General features: G+C 35.1%; 1 protein-coding gene and 1 pseudogene across 1 annotated transcript in view; one reads left to right on the top strand and one right to left on the bottom strand.

The window, feature by feature from the left end:
* PKHD1L1 (PKHD1 like 1) overlaps nucleotides 1–17051 on the top strand; it is a 151353-nt gene that overhangs the window by 27424 nt on the left and 106878 nt on the right. Inside the window, exons 13-22 of the mRNA XM_045896035.3 lie at nucleotides 1972–2240; nucleotides 3496–3587; nucleotides 6899–7058; nucleotides 7373–7508; nucleotides 8294–8437; nucleotides 10404–10561; nucleotides 11514–11627; nucleotides 12349–12498; nucleotides 13569–13693; nucleotides 16126–16289. Coding sequence (XP_045751991.1) covers nucleotides 1972–2240; nucleotides 3496–3587; nucleotides 6899–7058; nucleotides 7373–7508; nucleotides 8294–8437; nucleotides 10404–10561; nucleotides 11514–11627; nucleotides 12349–12498; nucleotides 13569–13693; nucleotides 16126–16289 — 1512 coding nt within the window. The remainder of the gene's footprint in view (nucleotides 1–1971; nucleotides 2241–3495; nucleotides 3588–6898; nucleotides 7059–7372; nucleotides 7509–8293; nucleotides 8438–10403; nucleotides 10562–11513; nucleotides 11628–12348; nucleotides 12499–13568; nucleotides 13694–16125; nucleotides 16290–17051) is intronic.
* On the bottom strand, nucleotides 16730–16846 carry LOC123860764 (U2 spliceosomal RNA; annotated as a pseudogene).

Below are 17051 nucleotides of genomic sequence, written 5' to 3'. Positions count from 1 at the left end.
ATAATGTCACATTGGGCGTTAGGTTTCAACATCTGAGTTTTGGAGGGGATACGAACATTCAGCCCATAACAATTAGTAACAAAAAATATTTGAACTTTTTAGAATTTTTTTTTTAAAGATTTTTTTTTCTTTTTATTTATTTATTTGAGAGAGAGAATGAGATAGAGCATGAGAGGGGGTAGGGTCAGAGGGAGAAGCAGACTCCCTGCCGAGCAGGGAGCCCGATGAGGGACTCGATCCCGGGACTCCAGGATCATGACCTGAGCCGAAGGCAGACGCTTAACGACTGAGCCACCCAGGAACCCCAGGTTGAGTCCTTTTTATTTTTTTATTTTTTTTTTTAAAGATTTTATTTATTTATTTATTTGAGAGAGAGAGAGTGAGAGAGCACAAGAGGGGGGAGCGGGAGAGGGAGGAGCAGACTCCCCGCTGAGCAGGGAGCCTGACGCGGGACTCGATCCCGGGACTCCAGGATCATGACCTGAGCCGAAGGCAGTCGCCCAACCAACTGAGCCACCCAGGCGTCCCTGAACTTTTTAGAATTTGTAATGAGAATTATAATAAATTTCATCCTAGTTTTTCTCCTTACACTTTCTGGATCAGGGAATGTTTGTGTTAACTGCCTCAAAACTGCAGCATGGAAATAAATTCAGCCTGAATTCTTGGAACACCCTACTGAAAACAGCACATCTCTATTGAATGAGTTTGATGGGGACTTTATTTCAGATTAAATGAGATTACTGAATGTTGGTGCAGGCTACATGGACATTTTATAAATGCCTTTTTGTGGTTAAAAAATAAATGGCAGAGGTTAGTTTTAAGAGTGATAACAGGGGATGAGAGAAATAGAACTCAGAATTCTTTCCAGACTTTGGCCTGGAGCCCACAGTAAGAGCTTGACATCTGCAGTGAGACCACTCACTGAGAGGCGCTGCATGGTTTTGAGGGTGTGTATTGCATATCTTGTGCACACCCTGAAATTGGTTCATGGTTGTATGACTGGTTGGTATTTGAAGCCAAGTAAATTATGTTTCTCAACCTCTTAAGTTTCCTTGTTTTGAATGACATTAGAAAAAAAATGCCCAGTTTAGGAGAGTATATTGATAATCACAGTTGGTAACTTTAATGAAAGTTGTATTCATCAGAGAACACCGCTGCTGCTGAAGTTTGAGGTGTTCAAGCTTTTCTCCAGACAAACTCAGCTGAAGAGGAGGAGCCATCATTTCCTAGATCCAACCATTCCAGACTAGCTTAAGGCTGCTGGAAGAAGACACCAGTCTGATGGCTGTAGTTTAGGGAAGAAAAAAAAAAAAAGTGAGATGGCTCCCTGAAGATCAGGAAAAAACTTAATCAGAATTTATGTTGGCAAGTGTAGGTTCACGTTAATGAGAATAGTCTCTCTGATTCTGTCCAAGAAAGAGATGAAATCATAGAGCAGAAGTAATGTTACAAAGAAGAAGAACAACAAATACTGACAAAAATCTTAAAGCCAACACTGTCCATTCTTTGATTAGCTGCAAACCATCAATTGGGTAACTTTTGTTAGAGAGAGTAGTCAGGCAAAGGTTTTGAAATCAAATGGCCTGAATCATGAAGTTTTGAGATTTAACTATATAAAGCAGCATCAGTCATATCAGGGGTAATAGTTATCATATTATCTAAAGTAAAGCACTTAGTAATATCCAATCCCCATTGCAACCATGCAAATAATAATATTACTCCCATTTTACATACGTAGAATCTGAGGTACAAATATATGCATTAATAATAAATAAGTTGTAGGCTCTCTTAACAGCACTCTATCCTATAGGTACAGGTACATGTATGGGTGTGTGTAATTGTTTTGTTTACAAGCATGCTCTAAAAACGTGAATAGCAATAGAATATCTATAACCACCACCCAAATAGAGGGCCATTGAGACAACGCATCAAAATTCTGATGAGAATATTTTTTTATTTTGTTACATTCAGGTGGGAGAGGCCTAAAGCTTGAGGTATGGAATAATAGTCGGCCAGTGCACCTTGAAGAGATACTTGAATACAATGAAAAAACGCCAGGGTACATGGGGGCCAGTTGGGTAGATTCAACTTCCTATATTTGGCCCATGGAGCAAGACACGTTTGCTGCACGCTTTAGTGGATTTTTGGTGGCTCCAGACTCTGACGTTTATAGATTCTACATCAAAGGTGATGACCGTTATGCTATTTATTTCAGCCAAACTGGACATCCAAAAGATAAGGTAAGGAAGCTACGGAATATTATTTAATATTATAAAAGCAATATGACAACTTTGATATGTATCTCATTTATGAGATATATTTTCACATGGTTGGGTTCTTGGTCTTTTTTAACATGTGTAATGGGAACTATAAAGTCACCGTAGAAAACCCGTGGCCTAAAAAAAAATGCTTTCCTGTATCTACATTTTCTCTAGGAAGGAAAAAATATATATTTCCTTTAAAGATTATTTTAATTATGGAAGAACTATAACCATACATAGGAAATTTGGGAAAGAGTAAAAATAGTTCACTATTCTACTAGATCTATTTCACTATTATGTGGCTATGTGATTGAACTCTGTCATTTCTTTTTGTGTCTTTTTTGCTTTTATATAAATAAGATCATACATCCAATTTCATAGTCATTTTGGTCACATATTAGTATTTCCACGTTTTATTAAATAATTTTCACAGCACAGTTTTTGATGACTGAATAGTGTTTAAATTGCTGCCTGTAATATATGAATTCTAATTTTACTGTAGCTTTTTGGCATGTTTCCTCCAAGGATGATATAGTCATTCCTGATAGGGAGCCCAGAGCTTTCTCATTCTAGCATGCAGACCCATTTAGTGATCTGTAGCATCTTTCAGACCTACTTTTAGTGACCTCATTTGGATTAAATCCCTAAAAGCTCTCCACAGAGCAAAAGGATATTTTATTTAACAATCACAACCTTCCTCCTGGTATGTATCTTTCTATTTTTCACTGCAGTTTTTTTTTCTTTAAAGATTTTATTTATTTATTTGACAGAGAGAGAGCACAAGTAGGCAGAGTGGCAGGCAGAGGGAGAGGGAGAAGCAGACTCCCCACGGAGCAGGGAGCCCGATGTGGGGCTCAATCCCAGGACCCTGAGATCATGACCTGAGCTGAAGGCAGATGCTTAACCGACTGAGCCACCCAGGCGCCCTGTCCATTGCAGTTCTAAATACAGTTCTAATTGTGGAAAAGCTAGTTTGTGTGTATTCATGGTATAGTGGTGCTGATGTTAGATAAGGATGGAAAGTATGAAGTGAGCTTTGATAATTTTTAAAAACTTCATTTCACCATGGATAATAGATCATAGGAGAAAAATATGGTAGTTTCATATTTTTCTATTTATAAAAGTTCTAGGATTGACAAATAATAAATGAAAAATAGATAAAGGTTGAAAAGATCTATTAATAAGTTCTCCTCTCTCTCTCTTTCTCTCTCCCTGTCTTTCTTTTTGGGATAAGGTGAGGATTGCATATCATTCTTCCAATGCCAATGGTTATTTTTCCAGTCCAACACAAAGATCAGATGACATTCATCTTCAGAAAGGAAAAGAGTAAGGTTTTGTTTTTTATTTTCATTAAACTATTGTGTGGTATTTAAAAACTGTAAGTTTATATCTAAAAATATTTTTAATTTGCTTTATTGGTAGAAGTGACATTAGTTTATTGGCTTAATTTATAATTCATCATTCTTTATAACTTTGTTAAATATGATGTCTATATTTTCAAGAATCCTGGCATTCAGCCAGCCTGGGAAATTTGATATCTAAATTACCCCTGTTGCAGAAATTATAAATTTGTGAAATTTACTTAATCCTGTTCTTAGTGTCCTAGTAGGACCTTTCCGTCAATCTAGCCATCTAATTTCCCTGCTCAAGCACCTGAGCTCTTGAATATTTCTAGAGAAAAATCACAAAACCACATGCATTGGTACCACAGCTAATATATATTTAATATTCATTGATTTATTTTAGACCTTGAGCCAGGAAATTTAGTACAAAAAATATTAAAATATACTACCTGCCCTTAAGGAGTACATCACTTTGTGCTGAAAGGACAAAACCAGGGAGAAAATGAGACTAACATTCAAATAGCAGATAATTCCATTCAAAAAGTCATTCAGGATTGCTAGAAAGCAGGGAGGTTAAAGACATGGTATATTCAAAGTAGCTAAGTTTCACGGAGGTCAATAGATTCAGCGAGATCATCTCCATTTATCATTTGTATCTGTTAGGTTTTGCTGCATAAGAAACTACTCCCCAAAATTTAGTAGCTTAAAGCAACCCAATTTTGTGATTGGCTGGGCAGTTCTTTTGGTCCTGGCTAATTTAGTTGGTGATTGATGGCCTAGGATGACCTTACTCATATGTCGGGAACTTCAGTTTGTATGATTGGATCTTAGATATTTGGGATGTCCCACTCCACATGGTCTCACCTCCCAGGGGGCTAGCCCAGGTTGGTCACATTGGTGAATGGGGTTCCAGCAGTAAAGAGAGCAATTGCTATGGCACTTATGCTTTTTAAGACCCTGCTTGTGTCACTTTGCTAATATCCTTTTGGCCAAAGCAAATGGCCAAATCTAGATTCAAGGGGTGAAGAAATAGACTTCACTTCTAGATGGTAGGAGGTTTTTGTTTTGTTTTTCGTTCTACCACGCCATCCTTCCAGACATCGAGATTATGCACACAGATAGCACCACGAAGATCTGATGGAGCTAGACAGAGAGGGTTGGGATCAAAGGTCCCTGAGAGCAATCATACTCCACGTTCTCACTGAAGTCTTAGTACTAATGACATGGGGAAAGCATCCCATTCTCTTTCTCCTCCGCCTCCTCCTATCACTTCTTTATATACTTAAACATTTGCTTTTTTAACCAGGATCACCGGGCCAATCTAGGGTAAGTGGGGTTCCTAATTAATCCCTAGTGCTATTAAGTGTTAATACACCTTCAGGCTTTGCCTTGGCCTTGGAAAATGCGTTCAGTTTACCTCCTTGGCAGAAGCACAGAGCTTACATGAAAGTGACTCGTAATACATCTGCTGTCTGATATCTGTCCTCCTGCAAGGTAGCTTGGAATTTGTACACTGACACTTATAATGGTGGCTGTGGATTCTGAAATTGAGGCCACTCTAGCTGCCTTATTACACAGTGGTCCCTGGGACCTTTCCACAGGTAGCTCATTTGCCAAATTCATCCTACTCAGATAATATAGCCCCATCTTTGAGTGCATATCTTTTTGGTCACTCTGTTTTACTTTGAATCATACCTCAGTTACTAATTTTTATTTTTTATTTATTTATTTATTTATTTATTTTTAAAAGATTTTTATTTATTTGAGAGAGAGAATGAGCTAGAGAGAGCGAGCACATGAGAGGGGGGAGGGTCAGAGGGAGAAGCAGACTCCCTGCCGAGCAGGGAGCCCGATGCGGGACTCGATCCCGGGACTCCAGGATCATGACCCGAGCCGAAGGTAGTCGCTTAACCACTCAGTTACTAATTTTTAAATAACCTTTCAATCTTTAAAACTCTCTTAGTTCATTCATATGAACAAAGAGAATAATAATATAGGTTTTATAGGATTTTGTGAAGATTAAATATAATTACATCTGCAAAGTGTTCAGTTTAGTGTCTCGTACATAGAAAGTACCTAATGAATGTTTTTAAGCTGCTATCAAGGATACAGAATTTAATGCTTCTTTGAGGTCTGCTTCTTAGTGTTGCCTACATTGATTTGGCGGGGCTGGCAAACAGGTTCTCAGGGCAGCCAGGAGCCTGATGTAATCCTCCAGTATCAGTTCTATGAGGGGGATGACCCAGAGCCCCGTCATCCTAGAAAGATGAGAGGTGATACATGTCCCTCATTCAGAGGCTTTCATGAATTGTGAATACATACTCTTCACATACAAGAGGGTATCTGTTGAATGATGTGAGGCAATTTAGAGGAACTCCCAGCTGACTTCTCCAAAGATGGGAGCAGTGGCGACATTGATAGAGATTTAGGTGGGTAAGGCTTTTCAGTAGCTTTTCATCACCTGTATTGGCTGGTCAGTGAATGCTTTATCCTGGATAAGCAGTTGGATGATCCAGCTTGTTGGAGGGCCATAATCAATCTAATCAGTAACAGTTTCCTGAAACCATGTTTTATTTCCCAAGTTATAAGTGGAACCATTCTTTAACGAACTAGAGAGAAACTTCCATCCCTGATACATTTAACCACTCCAACACAAAATATGTGATACATCCAAGTCTGCCTGTCGTTTTCTTATACATATTAAAGTATTTATTTATTTTTTTTATTTTTTAAAGATTTTATTTATTTATTTGAGACAGAGAGAATGAGAGACAGAGAGCATGAGAGGGAGGAGGGTCAGAGGGAGAAGCAGACTCCCTGCCGAGCAGGGAGCCCGATGCGGGACTCGATCCTGGGACTCCAGGATCATGACCTGAGCCGAAGGCAGTCGCTTAACCAACTGAGCCACCCAGGCGCCCTACATATTAAAGTATTTAAACTCCATATGCCCTCTGTGTTTTATGCCAGGGAGTTTGCATTACAATGTAAATGTAATTTTGTTTTAAACTCCATGAGGATAAGGGGTAGTCTCTCTTTCAATAAATACTTACTGACAAAACTGAATGAATCAGTCATGAATGGGGACAACTCTGTATCTCTCTAGTATAGATAGCCTACATAATTCATTTTATTTTAACAAACCACTATGAAACTTTAATATTTAAAATCAGGGATGCTATAAAAATAAATAAAATAAAATAAAATCAGGGATACTATAATATAAATCATTGTATAGGCCAGTGTTTTATATAGTGTTGAAATTTTATTCATTGGGAAAAAATTCGTATTTTCCAGATATTACCTTGAAATCTTGCTGCAGGAGTATAGGCTGAGTGCCTTCGTTGATGTTGGTCTGTACCAGTATAGAAATGTTTATACAGAACAGCAGACAGAAGATGCAGTGAATGAAGAACAAGTTATCAGATCCCAGTCGACAATTGTCCAGGAAGTGCAGGTTTGCTATGATGATAGATCTGCTTCGTAGAAAGTATATGTTCAAAGATAGGAGCTCTATTTGGTTATTAATTTTACTCGGGAAGATACCGTTTAGGGGCAAGGCAGTCATGGAAGATTATTGACTTTGTGGCTTGGAGAAACCGTATTAAAACTCAAGAGGCTGTTATTTGATAAGAGTGAAACTTTAAAATATTTTGTCATTTACAGTAAAATAGAGCAATCAAGAGGCATTGAGTGGTTAACTATCATGCTTTTAAAATGTATTTTTCTATACAGTAAAGCTATGTTTTGTTTTTTTTAATTGGGAAACAGGTTATAACATTGGAAAACTGGGAAACATCTAGTGCAACTAATGAAGTTCAGAGGATCACGGTAACCAGCCCGTGCGTGGAAGCTAATTCGTGTTCACGCTACCAATATAGATTAATCTATAACATGGAAAAAACTGGTAAGTTGAAATAACAAAGGAGATTTTATTTCTCTTCATTTATAAATGAAATGAGTCACTTTCATGTAAGCTCTAGTCAAATTCTACTGTCTGGAAAATATCATTTTAATAGTATGCTAGACAAAAAAGCTAAAAATATATTGTGAAGAAAAACCTTTAGACTTCTAGGGATAAAAAATGGCATCAGTAAAAACAACTTCCTGGTATATGATATCATTTTCTTGTATAAGGATCATGATAAATGTATATTTAAGTGCACATAAGGAATTTATATATCTGTGACTCACAGGTGTAAGTTAAGATAGTAAGAATTAAATTCACCATTACAGAGAAGTAAACATTTCTTCCAATTTCTTCTTCAAATTAAGTGATAAAGCTATGAGACGCTAATTTATCTGTTAACAAAGACATTGCATCTCTATATTTTATAATAAACTGAAAATATAATTTTTGCTATTTCCATTAATTGTTTCAATAAGTAAATATTGATAGGTACTTACTGTTTTCCAAACACAGTACTTATTACTATGGGAATAAAAAAAATAAAATGTAATCTTGCTCTTCAAGAGATCAAAATCCAATTAAGTAGTCATTATTATTGAACTTGAATTAGTTTCAAAACAGTTTCATTAAGTGATAACATATGATACAGACTATAGGTGCCTTAAAAAATTCAAATATAAAACATCAGTGCTGGCTATGGTAGTGCAAAAAGATTTTTTAACTCTTTTTTTTTTTAATTAAAGTCTCTAATCATTTGACTTTTTTTTTTTTTTATCCAAAAGTCTTGCTACCTGGAGATGCTTCTGACTTCATACTGCAATCAGCTTTAAATGACCTCTGGTCTATAAAACCAGATACAGTTCAAGTAGTAAGAACACAAAACCCCCAAAGCTATGTTTACATGGTAATTTTTATATCAACTCGAGGTAAGCATGTATATCATTTTGTACTTCTGTTAGGATTTTTTAAGAAACAAACTTGTGTCCTGTACAACTCCACTGAAAAAGGTAAAAACTCCATAAAAATGACAGGGGAAAAGAAGTGGATTCATAGCCTGGATTAATTTTAGGAGAAATAAAAATCGAACGGTTAATTTTTTCTATTGTAATTAAAACTTGAATTGTATTTTAAGTATTATACAACTTCAGTGCATGGGAAATATACTATGTATACTACAGATGCCCTATCTGGATAATAGCCTACTTTAATTTAGCAAAAATTAGTGAAGGTGTGAATTCTGGAACTAAAGTTTAAGTACTCAGTATTTCTCAGGAGACACTAGTCTGGCCAGATCTTGCCTGATGAAAGGATTCTGTGGTCACATCTACATGGGAAGCTGCATACTCCAGCTTCTTCTTCTTCTTGAAGATTGACAGAGCTCCTTAATATTAGTATCCATGGACTCTGAAAAACAAATTGAGGATTCTAGAGATGGGGGGGATGGCTTAGCCTGGTGATGGGTATTAAAGAGGGCATGCACATATTGAATGGAGCACTGGGTGTTATACGCCAACAATGAATCATGGAACACTACATCAAAAACTAATGATGTAATGTATGGTGATTAACATAACATAATAAAATTTTTTAAAAAATCCCCGAGGAGTCCTACAGTGAGAAAACAAACATACAAAAACAAAAACTGACAGAAAACATTTCACCTGTGTTTAATACAGCATTTTCCAAAATTATTTGACCACTCTCCTTTTCAAGTGATAGCTATTAACTTCCTGAAAATGTTTTACATTTTTAGGTCTTAAAAGCCAAGTGTCACAACCAAGTTTAGTATTTGGCCTATCTAGCTCAAAAATAGGTCCCTCAATATGTTTTGTTTTGTTTTGTTTTACTTTGGGCAATCAATATTTTCCAATTCATGTAAGTAAAATATTACTTCATTGTTTATGTCTCATTTTATACAATTGTTAATTTGATTGTTGAGTGGAGGGCAAAGAATTTTATTTAACATGAATTGAAGTTCTAAAAATTTCCCAAAGGTTAGATTTTCAGAATGCTGCATAAATGAAGATATGATTATCCGTGTTCTCCCAGAAACATATCTACAGTTTAGAGAGAAATTTTAAGGCTTCAGCAGCAACCTTAAGAAATATGGTACTGGGGTGCCTGGGTGGCTCAGTCGTTAAGCATCTGCCTTCGGCTCAGGTCATGATCCCAGGGTCCTGGGATTGAGCCCCGCATTGGGCTCCCAGCTCTGCGGGAAGCCTGCTTCTCCCTCTCCCACTCCCCCTGCTTGTGTTCCCTCTCTCACTGTGTCTCTCTCTGTCAAATAAAAAAAAAAAAGAAATATGGTACCAAAATCATAACTGGGCAAATTCTAGGACATTATCCAACAGAGAAGGTCAGTGGGATTCCACTGTTAAAGCATCTTCCCAAAGCAGAGATACATCTGAGGACAAGCCCTTATTGTTTTCAAAGTGAGATTGTATAAACAGGCCACATAGGCCTGGGACTACTTTCTGGAATTCAGCTTTGTGCTGTATTCATGTTTAAAGAAAATAGCAATATCTCAGCCTAGCCCTTTAGACTACGATAATGGTACTGGAACAAAACTAAAAGAATTTTTGGAATATCCCACTGCTTGCCCATTGATCTTTACCTCATGGTCCCAATACCTCCTTCTGTTTATCTCATAATCCTTTCTTTTAAGCCATGGAAACTGAACCTTAAATGAATAGCACTTTATTTGCTGTTTTGCTATTTCTGTTACAGTTAAATCTGCTCAAATTCAAAGATCCACATCTTCCCCATTCATCCTTTTTTTTGGTGATAATACAACTAAATAAAACTCATTTTATTTACTTTAAGTGTCTATTATGGATAAGTTGGTACTTTATTAATTACCATCTTGAAATTCTGTTTGGTACTTCATTGCAGGAGACTTTGATCTGCTTGGTTATGAAGTGTTTGAAGGGGACAACATCACACTGAATATTACAGAACAAATCAAAGGAAAACCCAGTTTGGACACATTCACACTGAACTGGGATGGGATCACTTCTAAGCCTCTGACCGCATGGTCATCAGAAGCTGAAGTATGCTCTTTGTTAACAATTTCTTAAGTAGAAAGCTATTTAAACATCACCTTTCTATTAAAAAAACCCCCAAAACTCCCATACTTTAAGGAGTGGTAATATGCTCTTTCACTTGGCATGGTGGGTTGGAGCCAACCCATAAAGAGCAGAGAAGGGAGGAAATAGAGGGTTTGGAAGGGAGTTCTTAGAACTGTGTCAACAGGATCCAGTATATCTTTGTAGGGGGCAGCTGTTCCTGGAGAAAGAATGTTTGCTTGGGAGTTACTGGATTTTGACAACTACCTGCACAATGAGTTTAAGTTAATATTTGTTTGATGATTAAAGATCTTATATTATCTCCTTAATTCTAAACATTATATCTGTGCTTTGCCAGAGAAGTAGATGTGGAAATTACAGGAGAACTTGTGAATGTGTACCAATTCCTGAATAATCCAAAATGATTTATTATTTTTAAATAAGCATAAATACATAGTGTAAACAAAAGCATAAACCAAAGAGACTACCATAGTATCTGAATTTCTTCTTTTGAAAAACAGAATGCATTAGAGTGTATAGTTCTTTCCAGTTAATTTTGAGTTAATTAAGAAAACTATTCATTTGGAGCCTGTTTAATTGGGTGCTAATTCATTTAGGTTCACCTCATTGCCTTCTTTTAAAAAACTGCTAAACAAATATGTCTGCCTTATGTAACAACTGTGTAAGTTAATATTACCCAATTGGATGTAACTATTGTCATTCTAAAATAAAACTCTTGAAAAAGTCATTGGACACTAAAATTATTACAAATGAGCTTAAAAATATTTAGGAAATGATCTCATAATGATGGCTAAAGTATGGGAATTATATTATGCAAATGTTTTATTATAACTAATGAGTGAAATTAGTGGTAGAATTATGAATGTTCTAACTATTCATGAAAAAGAAGTTACTAAAGCTCATATTGTTAATTTAGTTTCAGGCAGCCGTGGAAGAAATGGTTACCGCCAAGTGTCCACCACAAATTGCAAATTTTGAAGAAGGATTTGTTGTGAAATACTTTAGAGATTATGAAACTGATTTTAACCTGGTATGGAATGTTAAATGAACTGAAACTGGCTCAATAAGAATTCACATAAATGCTTGTAATTTTGTGATTTTCTTTGTACTAGCACTAATTCCTATTGTCAAATTGCAAAAATAATTTTGTTATACGTTTATTGATAAGGTCTGTTTTAGCATCTCCCTGCGTCATAATGTGATTCATTTGTGAAAGCAGCACTTCCACCACATATGAATTTTCTTGATCAAGGGAAAGTAGACAAGATGCACAAATGTAAGATCTATAGGGTATTTTATTTGTTTTCTTTACTTGGATGCGGAGTATATCCTGTTTTCTCATTGGCTTCAGAGAATGCAATTTGTAGTAAGGCATTATATAATAAATTGCTTCCCTTGAAACGTGAAGATTCAACAAACAGACAAACAAACAAAAACCTGGCACACAGTGACCACTGAGTAAATATTTGTGGAAGGAATGAATAAATATCCTTAAGAGTTCATGATATAAGGAGAAAGATGAGATTTAGGAAATAGTCAAATACAGGTACAAGGGATTATATGATTATGGAGCCAAAGGAGTGATAACAGAATGGGAGCTCTAGAGTTTCAAAGAGAGAGAATGTTTCAAGTTAAAGTACCGTGGGAAGCAATGGATCCAAGTTGGAACTTGAACGACTTAGGTGGAGATGTGGGGGAATAAAGCAGGACCGTAAAGCATGTTTTCATTTGAAATATTATTGTTTCTGTAGGAACATGTTAACAGAGGGAAGAAGACAGCTGAAACTGATGCTTACTGTGGTCGGTATTCCCTGAAAAGCCCAGCTGTTCTTTTTGACTCAGCAGATGTTAAACCAAACAGACTACCATATGGAGACATTTTATTATTTCCTTATAATCAGGTAAGGATGATTTGCTAATTTAATCTGTAAAATACCTTGGTAATAAAATTTCATGAAATTTTAAGACAGGGAAAAGTGTCCTGTGAAATCGTGTCACATTGGACAGGTACTGTGGTTCACATTCTAGTACTTGTGATTTCCTCTTCTGTTTGTTCTCAAAAAAAGAAATTTAAAAAATATGTAGTATCATGCACATGTATTCTGCTTTATCTTATAATTTCAGAGAAAACTATTTGCACATAAATTTGAATACTAAGATCATTATAAATATATTCTCTCTTCAATATTCCTTCATTTATTAAGAAGAAACAAAAATGGATAGCCATCATAGAGTGATCTTGGGTATCCAATCAAGGAAACGTGAAGGAAAAGCCTGAGCAGAGATGGTAGCTTTAGGATAGGTATTTAAGACTGGAAATCATAGTCTTGCTTACCCTTTTTCTTGTTTTAAAATTCTCAAATTGTGATGCATGTTCTCAAGTTCTAAGTTCTTTTGTTTTGTTTTCACATTGCAAAAATTTTATTTGGAAAAGATATTTAAAGCTCAAGTTCTAAGTTCTGAGTATATTTGGTATGCTTAAGATGTTATAGACCGTTAAAATTGGTATTTAATTACTATTTTACAGTGACATCTCCACCTCTAAATGCTCAGCTACCATTCACATCCCAATTAATCTACTTGAGGGTTTATCTTCTCTCTGTGGGTGATGAGCTTTTAAATTCACTGGAGATAGAGTTCAGTTAGAGCTGGATTTAGATTTTACATTGCTCCATGACTATAGGCAGTGGATTATTTCCATTTTTAAGGAAACCATATCTAAGAAAACATTAAAGAATTAATCATTAATTGTAAGGTCACTTCAACTCCACTTCCTCTTCTAGAAAATCTTCCCCGATTCTTCTGTACCTAATTGGCTGAAATTAATTATTCTTTCTCTGTGTTCTGAAACATTTTGTACAGAAAATTCTCAATATTTATTTATTGGATTAGGTTGAATTGATTTGAATTGCTATAAAACAACTTAAAGGTAAGATATTATTATTGATTTCTTTTTTAATTTCCTGTGTAGTTATGTTTGGCATACAAAGGATTCCTGGCAAATTATATTGCTCTGAAATTCCAATACCAAGACAGAAGCAAGTTTACTAGAAGCAATGATATACAATTTACATATAATTTTACTAATGGAAACAAGTAAGTTATGCTATGAATTTAAAACTTAACTTACACTATAGTATATAAACTGAATGTAAAACAAACCCACTTTTTGTTTGTTTTTTTTTTCACTTTTTTGTTAGTTTTTGAAAAATCACGTGTACCATAGATCTAACTGAAGTTTTCCTGTCTTCTACAGAAGCATCCTAACAGAAAAAGTGTGCCAAAAATAAATCTATAGATTGTGAAAATAAAAGTTGGTCTAGTGTTATCACCCATAACCATTTAAAAGATAAAAGAATGGTAAATTTTATAATTTAAATCATGTATTATTAAATCTAATAATGTTCCTACTTACTGAAGGAAGGTAGAAAGAGACTGCCTTATCACAGTATTGTCATTAGACTTTGATCCCTGCAAAGAAGGTGCTTTCTAAGTGAGAGTGGAGGAGATACAATATTTCAACGAATATTCCAAAATTAAGGGAGAAAAGACACTTTTTAATGCTTGGTTTGCCAAAAGTCAGACACATAGAAATGCAAGTACAAACTATAAGGGGAGAAACTAAATAATCCTAGAGAAAGCTACTTAACGATTATAATTGCCATAGCCTCAAGCACAATTTAGTTCTGCATAATTATGTTTTAATTTTTATTAATTGTTGTATCTTCTGAAATTTATGTCAATCCACTTTTGCATTTCCACATACAATACACACACAAATTTCACATACTATAAAAGTAATAATGAAGACACATTCACACACATAATACACTTTTTTATTTTAAAAAGTATTGCCCAGGTACATATTGCTATAACCATTCCCTGCATACCTGAATTGAACAGTAGAATCACAATTTGAGTTTTGAAGAGCACCACCTGCGTGCATTTCACTCCTCCACTGTAACAAGATTTGGGAACGTTTTCCAGACCTCGGTTCTTCCATGTTAGTTAAACCATCACTTTACCATATTGCTAAATAGGTTTTTCCTTTTAACTTGTAATGTATCTGCTGTGAGGTAATTTGAAGATGCACTACATTTGATAGAACTGATGGGCTTCCTTTACCCTAAATGCTACGAGATCTGTAAGCAATAATAGCATTATTTTTAAAGGAATAGGGTTCACTGGTTAAAACTATTGCCAGTCAAGGCAAAATAAAGTCTCCTGCTCCTATTGGGTATTTCTAGATCTGCTTTTATTTAAGTCAGACAGATCACCTAGATCAAATAGATGTGTTAGCATTAGATTATTTTCAGGACAGTCTTAGTGTTAGAAGTGCCATTTTCTCCCAAGAATCATTCTATAATCTTCCAAAAGCAGCGATGTTTGTAACTGTAAATCAAGTTTCAAAATCTGAAAAGTTAAATCTTATTTTCTTTTAGAAAACATTATTATCTATCCACAAAAGCCATGTGCTATTCACTTGAGTTTTGATACCATTGTATCAAATACATGCATTTGATGTATTTTGATACCATGTATTTTTATACCATTTGTAGTCTCCTTTTGTCTGATAAAGGGTTCCGTTCAGTAAACCAAATTTTCTAAGTAGTTTTAAACTTCAGAATTATATAATTAGAGTAGAATTCTGTTGAGGCCCTAAGTACTTTTTTCATATTTATTTAAAGAGCACTTTAACTTACTGTAGTTTTGTGTATAATTTTCTAAAAATGATACATCAGTTTATGCTAAGCTTTGATGCACTGAGGTGGATCCCATGATGAGTTTATAAACCATGAAGGAAATTAGAATAGAAGGTGCCCAAGCAAACTAGTCAGTTAATAACTACAGTAATAGCTGAGTAAAGATTATTGTTAAATTGTATTTAGTTATTTCCATGACAATATTTATCTCTTTGTTGCAAATTCTCATAGCTGAATTGCTTAATTGTAATTTATGGAATTCCAATGCAGTTAATATATAGTGCAAAATCTGAATCTAAATTACCCATTTAAGAGGTATTATATTATAAATCACGTAGCACTTTTTGTCACTTAGAACAGTAGACAGTGCAACTCCAGTGAGCTCTTTTGGGAGTAATAACAAGTTCCAGTTTTGCTTCTTAGTACTGAACTGAACTTACCGCTCTATCCCTCACATATTTTGCTGAAATAGTTTACTTCATTCTGGCGCCTTGTTTTTATTTACATGCTCTACACCAAGGTGCATACTCCTTAGTTTACTTACCTATTGCAACAGAATATTTTATGTCCCTATGGCTACTGCCAAGTCTACAAATAAAAGAAAACCTGTACTTGCATGCAACATTAAATCTTTTACTACCAATTTAAGTTTCTGTCTGCGGTTTGTTGTTATGGCTGCTTTTCTGTGCTAATGAAGTATTCTTGATGGTCTTCTTGTGGGAAAAAACACTTTTACTCTTGAGATTTTAATGCTTTTTATAGTGGATTGGTTTACATTAAACATAACAACTGACCTACGCACCTAATTAAGCAACCATATTTCAGCTGGACCTATGCGTGCATAGACCTTCTGGACCTCATACAAACCAAATACACTGGGACAAATTTTTCTCTTCAGAGGATTGGTTTACAGAAAGTGTCAGAATCACAGTCCTTCTATGTAGATGCAGTATACATTGGACAGACATCTACAGTCTCGGCATGGGATGGTATGTTGTATCATTTCATATCTAGTTAAGCCTTCTAAATCTCTTGTAGTAAAATCTTATCATGGAAATGATTTATATCCCCTAATTCAGATAGAAACATTAGTCTCTAAATATTTATGACTCATTCTTTTATCTCAATATTATTATTTAAATCATATTATTTTTTATTCTAAGGATAAATGTACCCTTACTTTAAACTTTGTCATTATAGCAAGAATTAGTTTTAATGGTCCTGGATTCTGTTTACAGATATACAAACGGTGGCAAACATTTTCATTTTGCTTTGTTTGATTTTTGAGAAACTAACTATGAAGATATCTGTTCCTAAAAGGCAACTGTTGACTTTGACAAAAATTCAGCTATTTCCACGGACTTCATGGTGATAATTAATAATACTTAAATGAAGTATTCTGGTAGTCTAAGCATTGTTTTTTTAGTCATGTCAGTAGACCCAAATATATGAGCTGTGATAATAAAGTAATTAAAATTAAACTGTGATCTTTTAAAAAAAATCAACCTAATTCCACTTGATCTTAGCCAAAAGGCCGAGAAGCGATAAAAATCAACCTAATTCCAAACGGTCACCTTGAAAAGTGACGAATACCATTTTTCAGTGGAATTTTAGAATCCTTTCCTTTGGAAATATTTTCAAGTGCAAGGTCATGAGTCAACTGGTAACAAATTAAATGTTAACTATTTTAGAGTGTCTTCTTTTGAATCTGCTCTCACCAGACCTACATTATGATTGGTGGAGCACATATA

Source organism: Mirounga angustirostris, unplaced genomic scaffold (genome assembly GCF_029215605.1).
Source record: "Mirounga angustirostris isolate CCGP_5_RB_7025 unplaced genomic scaffold, mMirAng1.0.hap1 SCAF_4, whole genome shotgun sequence".
Taxonomy (NCBI): domain Eukaryota; kingdom Metazoa; phylum Chordata; class Mammalia; order Carnivora; family Phocidae; genus Mirounga; species Mirounga angustirostris.
Note: the sequence above shows the minus strand (reverse complement) of the source record. Positions and strands in the feature narration are given on the sequence as shown.